Here is a 21,378-nt window from a genome sequence, read left to right on the forward strand (position 1 = left end):
TCAATATGACCTCTGGCTAGAGGAAAGGATCAACAACAACAAAGCAAAGATTTAGAACCCCAGTGACTCACATATTAAAATTACCAGATACGAAATACAAAAAATTAAGAAAATATATATATGACCTCTGTCTAGAGTGTTCTTGGGCAGTGAAAATATCCATATGCTACCAAGTCCAGCTCTCAACTTTTATATCAGTTAAACATACGGGTTTAAACTTTTTTTTTAGTGATTTTTCTTCTTGAAACAGTTACTAGAAAGTAAATAGGATTTAGGTAATTAATAACACTTGCTAATAGAGCCAATTTTCAGGTTGGGGACTTTTCAGTCAAAGAAAAATCAAGAACAAATGATTCTTTTCTCTTCCCTTTCAGTATTTAGAGCTGTTTTCATGTCTGATCCTACTAAAGCACTGATTAAAGAATATAAAGACTTGAAATCACATGTCACTTAAGAGTTTTGAAGCTTAGAAACCTTCAATCTACCTTGATGGGTATTTTTCTTCAGTTTTATTTTTTAAACTTAATGTGGCCTTGACACTTATTAGTCTGTTTAATTCTTTGCTATTTGAAATACCCTAGAAGAAGGGTTTTTTGTCTCTAAGTAAGCTTCAGCATATTTTTGTTATAGGAAATGGAGCCATTTAGCTTTTTGAGGAATAGTTATAAAGGTCAATACTCCATATGAATGAAGAAGTATATTAAGTACGGTGGGATGAATTATATTTGGTATAATACTTGATATAAAATTACACAGTAGTCAACAAAGATAATTTCCTAGAGCTCATTAAGATTCGATTCAGTAATAGTCTGTTTTTAAATTATTAGAAAGGGTTTTCAAGTTTTAGCAAATATGTTTTATACCTCAAAGATAAATGGTTTGCCTTTAATTGTCCAGTGAATAATAAAGAAGTAGAATAAATACTTCTAAAGTAGACACATGCTTTTTATTTATTATTTCTTTTCAGATAGAATAAATGCTATTTTAAAATGTTCCATTTTTTATAATATGATTTAAGTTTATTTCAAAGACAATGTTTTACTATACAGCAAATTTTACCTATTAAAGATCTAAATGTTGAATAATTTATTGTCTTAGTTAAGTCTGTTTAAGAAATAATGTATTTTAAAATTCTTGATCTTTTTAATGGTTTTCCATTCGATTATTAACTGTTAATATTTAATGGGTTCTGGTTCTGATCCCACTTCTGACCACGAACTAATTCTGTGCCCAATTCCAATGGGGGAGTGAAGAATGTATTCTCATACCAGCAAGCAGTTTTCTGATAACTGGAAGTCAGAGGGGCCTGGGACTGAAAGTTCCAACCCTCTAATCATATGATTGATTCTCCTGGCAGCCAGCTCCCATCCTTAGGTGGGGTCCAAAAGTATATTAACATTAACTGGAGAACCTTTGTCTCTGTCACTTAGGAAGTTCCAAGGATTTTCCAGAAACCAGAATGAAGACCAAATACATATTTCTTATTATAATCACAATATCACAATATTATATAGGTTTCAAGACAGAATATCAGTATTCTACCTATTTAATATTTAAATAATAGCAAGTGTTAATTTAATTTACTTTTATCAGAAGTCTTTAAAATATTTTATATTTGCTTTTAAATATTCATATCTCTACTTTCTTATCAGGTTTGAGATTAAGGTATAATTTTAGGTAACAAAACCTTCAGGATAATTAATAAGTATATCAGGATTTACAGTCACAGTCCATAGGAAATTTAGTCTCAAGTAGTAATAATGTTAGTTACCAGCAGAGGGCTCTGTGTATACATGTATTTGTAATCATAACCGTGTTCTTGAACAATTCTTTCAGCCTAATACCATTTTCTTCTAACAAATTATTAATTAACTTGTGGAATTTTTTAACCAGAGCTGAATGTGCTTAAAATAAACTTATTTCTGTTATCCCTCATGTATGTTATATCAAATATTAAGGAACATTAAAAACAAGTATAATTTATGAATCAGATATTTTAACACCAGCTGATATAAAAAAGGGAAGATTATTTCAATTTCCGGAAGTATTATTACTTCATTACTGAGCAGTGAATCTAAATTCTCCCTGATTTTCAGATTGGTATTTAGTTTTTTAATATATAAAATCAAGAATACAGTTTTAAGAAATATTTGTATTTTTCATTGATCAGAAGATACTATTTTGATTCTGATTACGCTTTGTTCCCAGGTGTATTTTTACACATTCTGGCAGATACACTTGGGAGTATTGGTGTAATTGCCTCTGCCATCATGATGCAAAATTTTGGTCTAATGATAGCAGATCCTATTTGTTCAATCCTGATAGCCATGCTTATAGTTGTAAGGTAAGTGTTGTATGTTACTTTCAGGTATTAAAATGAGAGGTGAGAAATGTGGTACTTAAATTACAGATCTACAATGAAAATTATGATTGTGTTGGCTTTCTTTTGGCCTTTAACAAATTCCTATGTAGATTATTTCTCTTTGCATCTTCCTATTTTTTTCTTTTGCCATTTATTTCTTGTTTAGGTTTTAATGTTTCTTTTTGGTATTTAGCAATTAGTCTTTTGGGTTTGCAATCCAAATTAGTAGGATATTTTTTAATCCAACATTCTATCTATAGAGTAGAACACTGATAATATAAAATATATTAACTATAGTTAGAATCTTAATCTGTATCTTACAAATGCAAAAGAATGTTACAGTCTCTTCTACAACGATTTAATTTATAAAGTTACATTATCATTGCAGAAGTCTTATAAAAATGCTTATTGAGGTATATAAGTATCTGTCTCCCTATTTAGTTTTATAAAATTCTTAAGGAAGGGTCTGTCTCTTAGTATAGTTTATCTCTGTTGTGCTAATGTGTATGCGAAGTGTGTGTGTCTGTGTCTGTGTGTGTGTATAAATTCTTGATAAATATTTGTTGAATTAGATTAAATAGTATTTCAAATTTATCACACTCTGAAATATATTTTATTGATTTAATTTTTATCAGAATAATGAAATAATAAGTGCCTTTCAGTCTTGAATTATTCAGTCTTGAATTATTTTATGTGAATTATATATACATATCTATACATATGTCTTGATTTTACTGTTTTTATTTATCCATAATGATTTTACTGTCAGCAAAACTTGCTTTCTGATGATAACTAGAGGACATGTGATGATTTTTACAGCTTATGGTTGAATAGAATACATTTATTTAATTATGAGGAATTATAATCTTATCAGTTACTCATAAATACAGATTTTGAAGTTCTTACTTTAAAAAAAATTTACACATTTTAAACATGCAGATTATTTTTTAAGTTTCTTCAAATTATTTATACTAGAAAGCAACGCTACTATGTAAAAGTCTTATAAAGTTTGAAAGTTTGGAAATCTTTGATTTGTTTTGAGAGAGGGCATGTGAGTGGTGGGGAGAGGAAGAAAGAGAATCTTTTTTAAGATTTTATTTATTTATTTGAGAGAGAGTGAGAAAGTGTTGTGTGCCCATGATGGGGGCAAAGGGAGAGGGAGAACCAGACTCCCCACTGAGCGGGGAGACAGCTATGGTTGGACCCTGGGATCATGATCTGAGCCAAAGGCAGACACTTGACTGAGCCCAGAGAGAGAATCTTAAGCAGGCTCCATCCTCAGCTTGGAGCCTAACGCAGGGCTCAAACTCATGACCCTGAGATCATGACCTGAGCTGAAATCAAGAGTCAGAGGCTTAACCACCTGAGCCATTCAGGCACCCCCATCTTTGGAAATCTTTACTATACTTTCTTGAAAGTTCAGCTAACATCTCAGAGAATTCTATAAAACTTAACTCCTGATGGATTTGGTAACTTTTATACCTCTGTATTTGCATGTCCCATGTTTATTTTGTTTTGTATTAGAAGTTTTAGTTGCTTCTAATACGTACAGTAGGATCTTAATAATTGCTTTTTTTTTTTTTTTTCCACTTGGCTCTGCTCTTACTATCCTAATTCTTCTATCTGTTGTTGCTTTGAAGAGATAGGCTTCTCTGCCCCTCTCTAAACTCTTCTTTACTATGTGGCCACAGTGATCTTTCTTAAGTGAAGATTATGGTAAATGGAGAAACATCACCTTGCTTTAAGTTCTTCAGTGGCACTTTCTTACCTTCACAAGAAGTCTAAATGGCTCAGTGAGGCATTATGATGTTACCCTTTTACTTCTCAGTCTTTCTCTCACCCCTTCTCAATTTATATCTTCTCCAGCCACATTAAATTACTTGAAGTTTCCTGAAAATATGTTATGAGCTGCTTGGATTCTGGGCTTTGACCATATTTCCTTTGCCCAAGATACTCTTACACCCTGAGTGCCTGTCTCCCTCCTCCCACAAGTATGTCCATCATAACTGCTTATCCTTCAGATCAGATTGCAGTTTAAACAGCCCTTTCTTCAGGAAGCATTTCCTGATTGTCCACCTCTCAGGCTATATATATACCTATAGCACTTTTTACTATTCCTTTCGTGGCATTTACTTACCAAATTGAAATAGCTTATTTCTTCTCTTTTAAGCTCCATGAGGGCAAGTTGTTTTTTCATTGTTGTAAAGTCAGCACCGGAATCTGCCAGGCAAAAAGTTTGTATATTTTGAATTTGAATCAAAATAAGTTAATGTTTTTTTAGCCTTGGAGAATTACTTTCTCTTTTCCCAAATAAGGAATTCTTATTTAGTTCTGTTCCCATTCAGTTAAAAAAAAAAAAATACATACTCACAACTTTTTTACTGGAATATGACACATTTAAAAACTGTACAAATCATTTTCAGCAAATATTTATTAAATAGACCCTCTCACCAGAGTGGTGATATGATACTGTTTTAATCTTACATTACAGTAGGAGAGCAAGAGAGACAACAAACAATAAATAAATTATGCAAATATCAAATAGTTATTTGTAGCATGTAGAGAGTTAACATAGGATGTAGGATTGGGTTGCTACTTTAGATTGAGTGGTAAAGGAAGTCTTCTAAAGAGAGGACATTTAAACTGATACCAGAATGTCACCAGAGAGCCTGTCAGAGGAAGAGCATTCTGTAAGAAAGAGCTAGTATCAAAACCCTATAGTGAAAACAGCGTTGACCAATATGGCAGGAGTGTAGGGAGTAAGAGGAGAGTGGTTTGTGATAAAATTGGAGAGACAGACCTGGGAAAATTAGCCCAGATTAGGGAAACACTGCAGTTTCCCAACTGCAGTGGGAAACCATAGGGAAGTGACATTATTTGGTTTGTATTTTTAAAAATTACTTTGGCTGGTATGTAGGTAATGGATTATAGGGGGCAAGAGTGCAAAAACGGCAGAGCAGCTAGAAACCTGTTAGAGTCGATGAAATGAAAGGCTATGGTGGCTCATGTTACCCGTTCACTTCTCAGTCTCATCTAGGAGCTGGAAAGATACAGATAAAGTTAGAAAATGCTTCGGGCTTAGAGCTAATAAGATTTGCTTATGGATTATGAATGTTTAGTACAGGGTTGAATGAAAGAGGAATCAAGGATAATTCCTAGAGCTTTTCCATGAGCAGCCTAGTGCATGAAGGTGTCCTTATGCAAGAGGAAAGACTAGAGGAAGAATGATGTTTGTTTCTTTTTGAAAAGCACTGCAGATCAAAAGGTCCATTTTGGTTGTGACCAAGTTTGAGGTCCCTCACTAGATGTTTGTCTAGAGATCTCTCATAGGCAGGGATGTACAAATGTGGAATTCTTGGGAGAACTCAGCTGAATACAAAAGATTGGAAATGGTACACATACAGATATAAAGTCATTGAGTGGCATTTATTTGGCATGAATCATAATTCACACCCCTTCCATTTTCCTGAAAAGCATCCTTCTATTCTGGAGAACCCAATTTAGCTTCAGGATTCCTTTCAGTATGATGTTTCACGCAGCCACAATCGGTCAACTACAGTTAGCTTTCTAGATAAAACCTGTGTATCATCCTTACGTAAGTCTTTCGAGTCTATTTGTAAAACGTTTTCTCACTAGTTTACATAAATATATAGTCTCAAATTTATAAATTTGATTCTTTCCCATTATTGTTAAACTTTAATATTTTTATGTGTTCTTTTCCATGTTTCTGATGACAAAAATAATACATTTAAGTATTTTTTAAAAACTCAAACATTAGTGAAATGTATAACTTATCTATTGAAGTGTTCTCATAATCTCACCTCTTGGAGATAAACCAGGAAGCTTTAACATCTCTTAAAAATCATGGGGCACCTGGGTGGCTCAGTCGGTTAAGCATCTGTCTTTGGCTTAGGTCATGATTCCAGGGTCCTTGGTTCAAGCCTCACGTGGGCTATCTGCTCAGTGGGGAGCCTGCTTCTCCTTCTCCCTCTCCCTCTGCCTGCTATTCTGCCTGCTTGTGCGCTCGTTCTCTCTCTCTCTCTCTCTCTCTCTGTCAAATAAATAAATAAGTAAAATCTTTTTAAAAAATAATTCAATAAATGTTATAGTGCATACTCTGTGCTTGACAGTAAATAACACAGGCAAATACCCAACCCCTACAGAGCTTATATTCTAATAGGTGTTACAGTGAATAAAGCAGATGAATGTACAGATAGATAACGTAATGTCTTAGGGGGGTGAATGCTATGAAGCAGTGTAAGGGGGTGTTATTTTAGAAGGGCTTAGAAAGTACTCTGCATAAGGTGACAGAGCCCTTAATAGTGAAGGAGAAAGGCAGGCGACTGTTCAAAGAAAGATTATTCCTGGGAGAGGGAGCTTCAGGTAAACATACTCAGGTGGGAAGCTGCCTGACCTGTGTAAGGTGCAGTGAGAAGGAAAGTACAGCTGAAGCGCAACATACAGGACAGAGTGTAGAGCTTCTAGAGTTCAGGGAGAAGGTTGGGGTGGAAGATAAACTCTGGTGTCATCTGCTTGTGTATGGTACTTAAAGCCATGAGATTGGATGAGTTTTCCCAGAGAGTGATAGCTGGTAGAGAGGAGAAGAGGTCTGAGGACTGAACCCTGAAAGGCAGGGCACAGGCAGCAGCTCGAGCTAGGAAGAGTGGCAGTGAGATGGGAGGAGAGTCGCAAACGCACATTGTCTTAGGAGCCGTGTGAAGAAAGTGTCTCAGACAGAAGGAGTGATCGATGGATCACATGGATCGATGGATCGATGGTCACGGAAAGATGACGGATAATTGGTAACTTAGCCAAGAGGTAATGAGAAGGAAAGCCTCTTCAGAGGAGCTTCAGGAGAGAATGGGAAGGAGCGAAATGGGGTTAGCAACTGTAGTCAACTCCTCTTTAAGGACTTTTGCTGTAAAGGGGAGCAGCAGGATTGCCTGCCAGCGCTGGGGGCCCACTCTGAGGTCTGTGGTCATGAATTTAAAGTGAAAACCACCAGCACCATTGTATGTTTTTCTCTAGTCTTCTCTGCTACTTGATGAAGGGTATGGAGTAGATAGATTCAGTCCGTTTGGGGTTGTCAGAGGAGTGCTGACAGAGTGAGAACGGAGCACAGCAGGGATTATAGCGGTGGGAAATAAAGATTTAAAGGTGGTAATAGGGACGCCTGAGTGGCTCAGTGGGTTAAGCCGCTGCCTTCGGCTCAGGTCATGATCCCAGGGTTCTGGGATCGAGTCCCACATCAGGCTCCTTGCTCGGCAGGGAGCCTGCTTCTCCCTCTGCCTCTGCCTGCCTCTCTGTCTGCCTGTACTCACTCGCTCTCTCTCCCTCGGTCTCTGACAAATAAATAAATAAAATCTTTAAAAAAAAAATAAAATAAAAATAAAGGTGGTAATAGATGCTGAAAAAGAGGAGAAAAGCAAGAGAGAGGGTTAGCAGGTCGGAACTCCGGCAGGAGGGTGAGTGCGGTTGAGTAGGGGAGGTTCAGGCTGTAAGAGCCTTGAACTTGGGATCTGCAGGTCTCTGGAGTGGCTGTAGGTGTGGGTCCAGGATAAATTCATCAGATCGAGGCCATGTGTGCTGGATGGGCTGCCCACGTGGGTATTTAAACTAAGAGTCATGAGAAAGGTAGAGGGAGAAAGAGAATAAGCCTATGGCTACACTCTTTAGTGACAGAGGGGAGCTATCCAGAATCATAGCACTGGGAGTCAAGACGGGTAGAGGGTGGAATAATCTGATGGCGTAGGCCTTAAAGGAACTGTTTTTTGGGGGTAAGTAGGTGGAGCAGAGATCTGGAAATAGTAGTGAGAACATTTACCTCATCACTAACGTCAGCAGTACTGGAGTGTGGGAGAGAAAACACTGCTGTAGGGACAACAGTGTCCTCAGGCAATAGCCAGGATTGTTTTTTTTTTTTCTTTTCTCCTGGTATTGAGAGAAGAGGCTGGGGATTTAATGAAAATTACACAGTTGTTTGTTTGTTTGTTTGTTTTTTGATTATGGAAATAAGTTTATTGACAGAGAAACTTGATATAGAAGAGGATAAGGAAAATAATGTCTCATACTTCCACCAGCCAAAAGGACCATGTTAACGTTTTTGTGGGGTTTATTTTGGCTTTTTTCTTTTATTCTGAGCCCCTTTTTTAAAAGAGTATTTCTGATTATAGCATGTATTTAAAATTACATTGTTAAGAAATTTTTTTTAGTTTTTTTTTTTTTTAATAATACATAGTCATTGTAGAAAACTTGGAAAATGATGTACAATAGAAAGTATAAAGAAAAATCAGTTGGGGTCACAACACCTGAAGGTCACATTACCACTGTTAATAACATTTCTTTACAGTTATTTTTAGAGTGGTGTTTTGTTTTGTTTACATTGAGTTTCTACTGTATATGCTGATTATTAAGCTTGGTCAGCATTAAAGCATTCAAAGTTTCTAGATGAAAGGTAAAAATACAATTATTATTTTAAGTCAGTAAAGTTTCATAATGATTTATTAGGTAGCAAGTCTGTCATTCAATGATAATAAGTAAAATGAGGTACAGGGCAACACATAGAATGATTCATTATTAAATAAGAGTCTATATCTGAAGTATATATGTATCAGGAAAATATCATAGTGCATATATATACATGTAACATTATTTGGGTCTCTCTGGGGGGTGCTATTTTATTTTACATTTATTTTGGGTGCAGTGATGCATTTCTAAAATTGTGCTTCTTTCCTAACGTCTCTAAGGCAAATTAACATTTCTGACTTTACCTCAAAAACATATTTTTTTAAATAGAAGGTAATAAAAAAAGTAATAGCTCTAGAGTACAAAAATAAAGACATTCCAGTTGTCTATTTTTATGTTAAGGGAGCAAACTTAATTTGCTTAAATATTCATATGATAATGAAATACTTGTAAGCAGATCACTCAGATGTTTTTCAAATTAAGTAAGAGTTTGCCTGGTTAGCCAAAACTGATTTTAGGAAATACATGAAAACTCTTAGCAACTCAACAAAATGAGTATAAGAAGTAATTTTCCTTACCCTTAATTTTTATATATGTATTTGCAGTTCACCAAGAGCAAAAGAAATAATAGGGCTCTGTATGTTTTCTGGACCTAAATGTTTCTCGATTGAGAACATGCTATGAAAATAGGTGTCTCTTCTTATAGGCTGGCCAGTGTTCCGTTTTCAGTTTCACAGTGAAAGTGATTTCTTAGAAAAAGTTTTTCTTTCAACATTTTCTAACACAGGCAAAGGATGCTTTAAATTGTTCAGTAAAACTGAGTTGTGCTGTGATGAATTTTGTTTCTCAGTGAAAAGCAGCTATCCAGTTCAGCAGTGAGAATGTCATTTTTTATCTTCTGAAAATACATTTCTTTTAAGAGATTTCAGAGTCATTTTGCTCCTTTTCCCTTAAGTAGTTAAGTTGGAATGGCAAGTACATTCATAACTTAGCATGCAGAAATTTGAACAATTAGTTGTAGCTTTGAATCACACTGTGATTTATTTAAAAGTGATTGCCTTTTACATAGATCTGTAGCTTGATTTTTGATTCACTTAAATAAAAGAGGTACCTATGTATGATGGGAAAAAAAATACATAAACAGGATGCAGAAATGAGCTTTGTTTCTGGTGTGGTATCTTTGAAGCTGTGCTGGAATTTTTTTTCTTAATCGGTTTTCTACAACTCACCAGTTCCCATTTGTGGAAACTGGTTTATTTTTAATTGGTTAATTTTATGAATTATTTTTACCATAATCATTTGTAAATACAAAGAAAAACTTTTGAACAAAAGAAATTGTCTTTTGTTAGGTGTAAAAGTTCTTCAAGTAATTTAGTTTCATCATTTTGAAGAAAAAAATAGCCCAACTTGCAGAGGCAAACTGAAGTACAGACTTCAGAAATGACAGTTATAATCATAAATAGAGATATGAAATAGAATATACACTAGTGAAAACAAAATTATGTACTTGAAATTCTAAATCATGGATGATCATCATTGTTAATGAATACAGAATTTGGACCAGATACTGATTTTGATAAATCTTGTTGATTCTATGGTTAAATAGATAATTATTTGTGATAATAGATAATTATTATTATTTTTTTAAAGATTCTTATTTATTTGACAGAGAGAGAGGGAACACGAGCAGGGGGAGTGTGAAGGGAGAAGCAGGCTCCCGGCTGGGCAGGGAGCCCAATGTAGGGCTCAATCCCAGGACCCTGGGATCATGACCTGAGCCGAAAGCAGACACTTAACAACTGAGCCACCCAGGTGCCCCGATAATAGATAATTATTAACTTAATAGATATATAGATAATTATTAACTAAAAAGTAGCATTTTAAAAAACATTTAAGAAGCTGCCATATTTTCAAATAGTCATATACATAAGAAAATATGGCATTTTTTTTCAAAAGTGGTTTTGCCTAATAATTTCCTTTGTGCCTCATCCTTCAAGTGGTTATAATTTATGAACTATACTTCTGGGGTAAGGTAAGCAGTTTCTTAATTTTTTTACTTATTTGTATATGTGTCTAAATTATAAAACTGAATAAATAGGAACATCATTGTGTAATAACTATTTTTAAATCATACATAAAACCATCATAGTGAGAGCATTTATAAACACTAATTAGTCTAACAGCCTTTCTCAGCCAGCATTCTGGGAGAGAATCCCTAAGGAATTCATTTGTTCATAAGTATTAACCTCTCACCTATGCATCTAGAAAAGTACCGGTTATGTTACTCTCCTTGGGGAAATTTGGAAATAGTCAAATTATTTTGTTTGTTTGGTAGTTCACAGCATGAATCCTAGTTAAGAGGGTGGTGGACAGTCTTAGAAGTATTGGAAAGAGTGCAACCTGAGTGGCTCAGAATGTTAAGCATCTTCTTCAGCTGTACTTCATGATTCTGCGTCAGGCTCCCTGCTTAGTGGAAAGTCTGTTTCTCCCTCTTCCTCTGCCCTCCCCCCAACTCCTCCTCCCTGGCTCGCTTGCACATACTCTCTCTCTCTCAAATAAATAAAATCTTAAAAATATATATATATTGGAAAGAGCAGAGCAAATATGGTAATGTATTAGTGATCATTAGCCTATTGGACAAGAGAGTGTTTGAGACTACTTTAGACAAGAAAGTGTTTGAGACTTAAAAAATTTGAAAGAAGAGATTATTTTATGTAAAATCTATCATTTTATTTCTGTAAAACTCATGAAAATAATGGAAAAACTGGCAAGCATAATTTAATTCAGTTAAAGATATAAAATTGATGTACAAAATTAATACCCTTTATTTATAAGCAAAATTCAGTCTATAGATTAAATGTGCAAAACTTGTGTGAGGAAGAGTTTTTAAAAACTTATTAAAAAATACAAATGGACTTGAACAGAGTCTTTTTTGTTTTTGAAGAATCCGTATCATAAATATGTTAACCCTTACATTTATTTATAAACTTAAAACTATTCTAATAAAATTACCAGCAGGTTTTTTTTTTTTCCCCTGGAGGTTGGTAGTTAAAAGTTGATTTTAAAGCTTTTAAGGAAAAACAAACAAGCAGGAGGGAATGCTCAAAAAAAACCTGGAAAATAAAATATAAAATGTAAAGAAGGCTTTTATAGTTAAAATAGGAGGGAGGTACCTGAAGAAGCAAATCTATCAGAGCAGATCAGAAAGTCCAGAAATAATTTTTTTAAAAAGATTTTATTTATTTATTTGACAGCACAAGCAGGGGGAGCAGGAAAGGGAGAGGCAGGCTCCCTGCTGAGCACAGAGCCCAGCTCAGGGCTTGATCACAGGACACTGTGAAGGCAGATGCTTAACTGACTGAGCCACCCAGATGCCCCCAGAAACAGATTTATGTGCAAATACAAACTTAGTAAGGATGAAGGTGGCATTTCAACTCAGTGGGGAAAAGATGGGCTTTCTAATAACTGGACAGCTATTTGGAGAAAGATAAATTTGGAACTGTAGCTAATACTATCTATACTTGGACGAGTTCCAAACTTGATGAGAAAGTAAAACATTAGACCATGCTAATAGTAGGAGAAAGCATGTCTGAATTATTTTTCTAATAAGAGAGTATTAGGGGAATAACTATGGCTTGAAACCTAGAATCAGTAAGAAAAAAGATTGGTGAATTAAGTTACATGAAAAAACTTTGGCATAGAAAAGAAAGCATCAAAAGGGAAGTCAAGTTCTTTTCCTCAGCAGAGCCACAACTGTGGTGCTAGTCTCTCTCAGCTATCCAACTCAATTCTTTTTTTTTTTTTTAAAGAATTTAAATATTTCCATAGGTACAACAAAATTAACAAGTAAAGCACTCCTACAGTAAATATTATCGAACTCCATTCTTGTCAACACAGTGATACTTGCGCTTTGCTGCCACCATAACTGAGCAGGTGATACTTGGTGACATCCTCAAGGGCCACAATAGTTGGGTGACCCAGATCACCACCACTCCCCAGTTCCTGGTCATGATACTCTCCATCTCTTGAGATAAGACCATCATCATGTGGAAGCTGACCAGGGATAAGACTGATGATGGCATCCTACAGCATGCCCTTTTGGGTCATTCCCACTTTGTTAGTGATGTGGTCGTTTCCTGAGGTGTCCACTTTGCCCTCTCAGGCTTCTGGGATGGACTTCTTCATCTCAGGGATCTCACAACAGGTACCACGGTACCACCACACGCAGATTTGTAGGCCACACCAAGGATGTGCTGAGTATGGCCTTCAACAACCGACAAGTTGTCAGTAGCCCCTGAGATAAAACCATCAAGCTATGGATTGTATGCAAATATACTGTCCATTATGAGAGCCATGTGGAGTGGATGTCTTGTGTCTGCTTTCCATCCAGTAGCAGCAATCCCATTATTATCTGCTGTGGCTGGGACAAGCTGATCAAGGTACGGAAGCTGCCACACTGTAAGCTGAAGACTAATCACATTGGCCACATCAGCTATCTGAACACTGTGACTGTCCCTCTGTGCTTCTGGAGACAAGAATGGCCAAGCCATGCTGTGGGATCTCAATGAAGGCAAGCACCTTTATATGCTGGTTGGTGAGGACATCATCAATGCCCTGTGCTTCAGTCCTAACCAATACTGTCTCTGCATTGCCATGAGCCCCAGCATCAAGATCTGGGACTTGGGAGGAAAGAACATTATCTTGTAGTAGGAAGTGAAGTAGGAAGTTATTGATACCAGCTGCAAGGCAGAGCCCCCTTGTATACCTCTCTGGCCTGGTCTGCTGATGGCCTCTGTTTGCCAGCCACATAGAAAACCTGGTGCCAAAGGTAGCAGGTGATCATGGGCACCCCCTAGAAATATATGGCAGAATTTTAGAAATGAAACATTGGTTTTCTGACGTTAAAAAACAAGCAAAGGCTACCTGGGTGGCTCAGTTGGTTGGGCAACTGCCTTTGGCTTAGGTCATGATCCTGGAGTCCTGGGATCGAGTCCTGAGTCAGGCTCCCTGCTCCATGGTGAGTCTGCTTCTCCCTCTGACCTCCCCTCATGCTCTGTCTCACTCTGTCTCTCTCTTTTCTTAGATGAATAAATAAAATATTTCTAAAAAATAAAAAAAGGGAAGTAAAAGACATAAAAAACTGATGAATATTTGCTACTTAGAACATGAAAGACTGGGTAAATTGGAAGGGGAGGTGAACCATGAGAGACTATGGACTCTGAAAAACAGTCTGAGGGGTTTGAAGTGGCGGGGGGTGGGAGGTTGGGGTACCAGGTGGTGGATATTATAGAGGGCACAGCTTGCATGGAGCACTGGGTGTGGTGAAAAAATAATGAATACTGTTTTTCTGAAAATAAATAAATTGGGGAAAAAAAAAAAAAACATGAAAGACTAACCTCCCTAATATAGAGAAAGCTCCAAAAAGAAAAATTAAAAGACTTAATAGCCTGATAAACAAATGGACAAAAATATAAGTTCATTTAGTTTACAGGAAAAGAAATACAATTTACATTTAAACATATAAAAGTAGTTCAGCCTCACTTATAAAAAAGAAATGCAAATTAAAATTACATTGAGACACCACCTCTCATCTATCAGGTGGATAAATATCCAAAAGTTTGCATAATTTTTTGTCAATGCTCTAGGTAAAATAGGCAGAACATTGCCGACAGAAATGAGAATGATACTGTTTCTGCAGAACGAATGTTGACAGTATCTAGCATAATTAATTGTGCATTTATCTTTGATTAAGGAGTCCTAGTTCTAGAAATATTTGTATCCTGAAGATGAACTGGCAAAAATGTAAAAGAATATATCTATAAGGTCATTCTTTGTGGCTTTATTTGTTACAGCCAAAAACTGGAAAAAACACAAATGTCCATCAGAAAGGGAGTTCTGTGCAGTCCTAAAAAGAAGAGGTTGGGGGAAGAGAGGTGACGTCAGGAAGATAGCAGAACAGGAGGCCCTAAATTCTCTTTCCTTCACTAAGGACAGAACTTTAATACAGCAAACTGACAAAATAGATTTGCAGAAATTCTGAAACTAGTTCAGAGTTTCCTGCATTCCAGGCTAGTAGGAAGCCAACTATGTGGAGGCTTGGTAGGAAATGTTTGACACTTCATAACTCTATCATTAGAGCCACTTCCACCCCCACCCCTGCACAGGGTGGAATGTTTGGGAGGAAAAGCCCAACTCCCACATTATCCTTAAAGAGGGAAAGGAGTTGCGCATACCACCAACAGACTTTTGGAAGGTACTGCCTGAGAGATAGTGTCTTGCTTGCTTGTATCCAAGTACTGACAAACAGGATGCCTGGTTGGGCATCCCGGAGAACAACGTCCTGCATTAGAGTCTGCAGTACCCCCAACAGACACTAGATGGAACCCCAGGACTGGATTTACTACAGCCTAGCTTGCTGTACTATTACAGACACATAAAAGCTCCTGATTAGAAGCCAGGAAACCTCTCCAAACAGGACAGATTACTTGTAAAAAAAAAAAAAAAAAAGGCACATAGGGCGCCTGGGTGGCTCAGTGGGTTAAGCTGCTGCCTTCGGCTCAGGTCATGATCTCAGGGTCCTGGGATCGAGTCCCGTATCAGGCTCTCCGCTCAGCGGGGACCCCGCTTCCTTCTCTCTCTGCCTGCCTCTCTGCCTACTTGTGATCTCTTTCTCTGTCAAATAAATAAATAAATAAAATCTTTAAAAAAAAAAAAAAAGCACATAGAGGACACATACCAAGAAAAGACTTTTGAGGCCCCCAGAATCTCTAGCCAGGCAGAGTAGAGAAAGTCATTCTTTTTTTTTTTTTTTTTTTTTAAAGATTTTATTTATTTGACAGAGAGAGAGAAATCACAAGTAGGCAGAGAGGGAGGCAGAGAGAGAGAGGGGAGGAAGCAGGCTCTCTGCAGAGCAGAGAGCCCGATGCGGGGCTCGATCCCAGGACCTGGGATCATGACCCGAGCCGAAGGCAGAGGCTTTAACCCACTGAGCCACCCAGGCGCCCCGAGAAAGTCATTCTTGTATGAAACCAGACCATAAAGTCTCAAGAGTTGGTTGATTCTTCGGATGCCAAAATCCCAAAAACAAAAAATAAGACATGTGAAGAAACAGCCAACTGCAATACATTTAAAGAAGTAACTTAGATCTCTAGAAACCAAATTCTAAAAAGAAAGAGATATGAAATGACAGATAAAGAATTAAAAATTACCATCATAAGGATACCTAATTAACTAAAAAGAAAGCATAGAGAGTGCCTGGGTGGCTCAGTGGGTTAAGCTGCTGCCTTAGGCTCAGGTCATGGTCTCAGAGTCCTGGAATCGAGTCCCGCATCAGGCTCTCTGCTCAGCAGGGAGCCTGCTTCCCGCTCTCTCTCTCTCTGCCTGCCTCTGTCTACTTGTGATCTCTGTCTGTCAAATAAACAAATAAAATCTTTTTTTTTTTTAAAAAAAAAGCATAGATAGACAAGCAAAATTAGGAATATGATGCATGAACAAAATGAGAATATGAACGAAGAGGTAGAAACTAGGAAGAAGAGCCAAGAAGAAATTATAAAACTGAAGAATAACAGTACTAAATTGAAAAATTTACTGGTAGGACTTAGTGAATTTGACTAGACTGAAGATAGAGTCAGTGAACTTGAACACAGGACTTAACAAAAATTACTAAAGCAGATAAGCCAAAAATGAAAAGTGAAGAGAGCCAAAGGGATTGATGGACAAGAACAACAACCTACGAATATGGGAGTCTAGAAAGCGAAGAAAGAAAGGAGCAGAAAACCTGTTGAAGAAATAATGGCCAAAACATTCTCAACTTTGAGAAAAGAAATGGACATACAAATTCAGGAAACTTAATTAGGATAAATCTAAAGAGGCATACACTGAGACACATCATAATTAAACTGTCACATGTCACATATGAAGTGAGAATCTTGAAAATAAGAGGAAAGTAACTTGTCACATGCCATGATAACCACAAAGAAAATGTCTGTAGAATATACACAAAGGGAAATGAGAAGTGAATCAAAACATGTCACCACAGAAAAATCAATGAAACACAAAGCAAGAGAGGAAAAGAGGAACAAAAAGCTATAAGACTGAAAACGATGAATAGGAATAGCAGTCCTTCATACCAGTAATTACTTTAAATGTAAACAGATTAAACATACCTATTAAAAGACATAGGCTGACTGAGTGGATTAAAAAAATAGCATGGGGTAGCTGGGTGACTCAGTTGGTCAATTGTCTGACTCTTGATTGAGGCTCAGGTCATGATCTCAGAGTTGTGAGATTGAGGCCCACATCCAGCTCTGTGCTGGGTGTGGAGCCTGCTTAAGATTCTTTCCCTCTCCCTCTGCCCCTTGCCCCATTAAAAAAAAACAAAAACAAAGAGAACATGATTAAGTTTTGTTCTGCCTGTAAGAGATGGACTTTAGATCCAAATATACACAAACTAAAAGTGAAAAGGTGAGAAAAGATACTCTATAAAAACAGGAATCTAAAGAGATTGAAGTGGCCATACTTACATCAGACAAAATAGGTATGTCAAACAAAATAGACTTTAAGACAAAAACTGCCACAAGAGACAAAGAAGAATATTGTACCTTGTTTTCAGTTACGGATAGAGCAACCAAGTAGAGGTTCCATAAGAAAAGAATAGTCTTGAACAATATTGTAAACCAACTGGGCTTTACAGAATATGTATACCACTCTATCCAAGAGCAGCAGAATACACATTCTTCTCTAGCAAACATGGAACAATATGCCAGATAGACTACATGGTAGGTAACAACGAAAGTTCTAACAAATTTTAGAAGATTTCAATGATACAAAATATCTTCTCTGATCAAAATGGAATGAAATTGGAAATAACTAGAACAACATGAAAATCTAAAATTATGTGGAACTTAAATAACATATTCTTTAACAACCAGTGGGTCAAAGAAGAAATTACAAAGGAATTTAGAAAATGTCTGGAGACAAATGAAAACAAAACACAACATATCAAAACTTAGAGGACATCGTGAAAGCAGTACTAAGAGGGAAGTTCATAGTGATAAATAACCTACATTTTAAAAATCTCAGGATGGTCACATGACTTTATTTTATCTCATTTTAATTTTGTGAAGCAAAAAAAAAAAAAAAACCCTCAAATTAACAACCTGACTTTATACATTAAGGAACTTGAAAAAGAAAACTAAAAAACTAGAAAGTTAGCAGAAAGAAGAAAATAGTAAAGTTTGGAGCAGAGATAAATGACACTGAGAATAGAAAAACAATAGAAAACAACACAACCTAGACTTGGTTCTCTTAAGAAGATCAACAACACTGATAAACCCTTAGCTAGATAAACCCTTAGCTAGGAAAAAAAGACTCAAATATCTAAAGTTAACAGTGAGAGAGGAGACATTGCAACTGATATTGCAAAAATAAGAAATATAAGGAACTACAGTGAACAGTTATTTGCCAACAATTGGAAACTTAGAAGAAATAGATGTATTTCTAGAAACATCCAACCTACTAAGACTGAATCATGAAGAAGCAAAAAACTCTGAACAAACCTATAGTGAGGAGCTGGTAATTAAAGAATTAAGGCACTAATCAAATACTTTTCAACAGCAACAACAACAAAAAAAGCACAGAACCAGATGAATTTACTGGTGAGGTCTACCGAACATTTAGAGAAGAATTGACACCAATTCTTTTTTCAAACTCTTCCAAAGAATTAAAGAGGAGAAAAGACTCCCAGTCATTCTATGAGGCAGGATTGACCCAGGTACTGAAACCAGACAAAAACATGACAGGAAAAGAAAACAATAGACCAAGAGATGCCTGGGTGGCTTAATCAGTTAAGCATCTGCCTTCGGCTCAAGTCATGATCCCAGGGACCTGGGATTGAGTCCTGCAAATGGGCTCCTTGCTCAGCAGGGACCCTGCTTCTCTCTCTGCCTGCTGCTTCCCCTACTTGTGCTCTCTCTCTGTCTCTAACAAGTAAATAAATAAAATCTTTAAGAAAAAAACCGCTACAGACCAATATTCATCTTGAATATTGACATATTAAAGGCCTGAACAAAATATTAGGCAAAATGAATTCAACAGCACATTACAAAGGGATCTTGCTTCATGACCAAGTGGAATTTACACTTGGAATGCAAGGATGGTTCAACATACAAAAATCAATTGATGTTATATGCCAAATGGAAAGTGAACGAAAAAGTACATCATCATCTCAATCAACTCAGAAAAATCATGTGACAAAATTCAACAGCAATGAAATGGTAAAACACTTAACACACTAAGAAGGAAACTACCTCAATGTAGTAAAAGCCATATATGAAAACCCACAGGTAACATCATATTCAGTGGGGAAAGACTCAGAAGTTTTCTTCCAAGATCAAGAACAAAGCAGGCATGCCCAATTTCACCACCACTGTTAACCATAGTACTGAAAATCTTAACCAGAGCCATCAGACAAGAAAAAGAAAGGCAGGGGCGCCTGGGTGGCTCAGTGGGTTAAGCCGCTGCCTTCGGCTCAGGTCATGATCTCAGGGTTCTGGGATCGAGTCCCGCATCGGGCTCTCTGCTCGGCAGGGAGCCTGCTTCCCTCTCTCTCTCTGCCTGCCTCTCCATCTACTTGTGATTTCTCTCTGTCAAATAAATAAAATCTTTGAAAAAAAAAAAAAGAAAAAGAAAGGCATACAAATTGAAAAAGAAATTAAAGTTTCCTGTTCACACATCACATGTTCTTATATGTAGAAAACTCTAAAGATTCCATTAAATAGCTGTAGGATTAATAAAAGAACAAAGTTGCAGAATATAAAATCTACACTCAAAACTCAGTTGTTTCTATATACTAACAATGACTGATCTAAAATAAATTTAGAAAATAATCCCATTTACTACAGCACCAAAAATGATAAAATACTTAGTAATAAACTTCACCAAGGAAGTGAAAGACTTGTATACTGAAAACTATAAAACATTGCTAAAGGAAATCAAACAAGGTATGAAGAATAAAGGGAAAGATTTCTCTTGTTTATGGATCTTAGAACTTAATATTGTTTAAATGTATATACTACCCAAAGTGATCTACAGGTCCAATGCAATCTCTATCAAAATCCCAATAACAGGGCACCTGGGTGGCTCAGTGGGTTGGGCCACTGCCTTCGGCTCAGGTCATGATCTCAGGGTCCAGGGATCAAGTCCCGCATCAGGCACTCTGCTCAGCAGGGAGCCTGCTTCCTCCTCTCTCTCTCTGTGCCTGCCTCTATGCCTACTTGTGATCTCTCTCTGTCAAATAAATAAATAAAATCTTAAAAAAAATCCCAATAACATTTTTTTTGCATAAAAAAATTCCTAAAATTTGTATGGAATCTCAAAGGATGAATAGCCAATATGATCTTGAGAAAGAAGGAAGCCTCACACTTCCTGATTTCAAAACATACTACAAAGCAACAGTAATTCAGATAGTGTGGTCCTGGCATAAAAATAGGCCAATGGAACAAATAGCCTGGGAATAAACCATATGTATATAGCCAAATGATTTTTGACAAGAGTGCCAAGACTATACAATGGGGAAAATGCAGTCTGTCTTTAACAAATGGTTTTAAGAAAACTGGATACCTGTATGCAAAAGAATAAAGTTGGACCCTTACCTTATAACCACAAGCAAACATTAACTCAAAATGGATTAAAGACCTAAGTATATTATCTAAAACTCTTAAACTTCTAGATGAAAACTTAGGGGGAAAGCTTCAGGACATTGGATTTAGCAGTGATTTCTTGGTTATGAACCCAAAGGACAGAGCACAAAATAAAAAATAGACAAATGAGACTTAAAAACTATTGGTGCCTCGTGAGAAACAATCAGCAGAGTAAAATGGCATCCTGTGGAATGGGAGCAAATAATTATAAATTATATTATCTGATAGGGGTTAATATGCAGAATATATAAGGAAAATGTACAACTCAAGCAACAGTAACAACAAACAAATAATCTGATGAAAAAGCAGGCAAAAGATTTGAATAGACATTTCTCCAAAGAATATATACAACTGACCAATAAGCATAAGAGGAGATGCTCAAACAGCACTAATCATTCGGGAAATCCAAATTACTCATTCGCATTCATCAGGATGGCCATTATCAAAAGAACAGATAATACATATTCATGAGGATGTGGAGCATTTGGAACTTTTGTACAGTATTGGTAGGCATGGCATGGTACAACCATTATGGAAAATATGGATGTTCTTCAGAAAGTAAAAAATAGATTTACCAGCAATCCCACTTCCGGATATACATCTCAAAGAACCCAAAGCAGGATCTCAAAGAGATGTGCACATACCTGTATTCATTCTAGCATTATTTGCAAGAGATAAGAGGTGGAAGTAACCCAGATAGATGTCCATCAACAGATGAATGGATTAACAGAAATGTATATACATACAGTGGAATATTAGGCAGTCTTTAAAAAGAAGGAAGTGCTGTCACATGATAAAACATGGGTGAATCTTAACATTTTGCTAAGCAAAATGAGCCAGTCCAAAAGGGAC

General features: G+C 36.5%; 1 protein-coding gene and 1 pseudogene across 2 annotated transcripts in view; both read left to right on the top strand.

Annotated features, from left to right (window-relative positions):
• SLC30A7 (solute carrier family 30 member 7) overlaps positions 1-21,378 on the top strand; it is an 81,949-nt gene that overhangs the window by 34,820 nt on the left and 25,751 nt on the right. For both annotated transcript variants that reach the window (XM_044238776.1, XM_044238775.1), the window contains exon 8: positions 2,209-2,344. In XM_044238776.1, coding sequence (XP_044094711.1) covers positions 2,209-2,344 — 136 coding nt within the window. The remainder of the gene's footprint in view (positions 1-2,208; positions 2,345-21,378) is intronic.
• LOC122900249 lies at positions 12,821-13,684 on the top strand (annotated as a pseudogene).

This window comes from Neovison vison, chromosome 2 (assembly GCF_020171115.1).
Source record: "Neovison vison isolate M4711 chromosome 2, ASM_NN_V1, whole genome shotgun sequence".
NCBI classification, from domain to species: Eukaryota; Metazoa; Chordata; class Mammalia; order Carnivora; family Mustelidae; genus Neogale; species Neogale vison.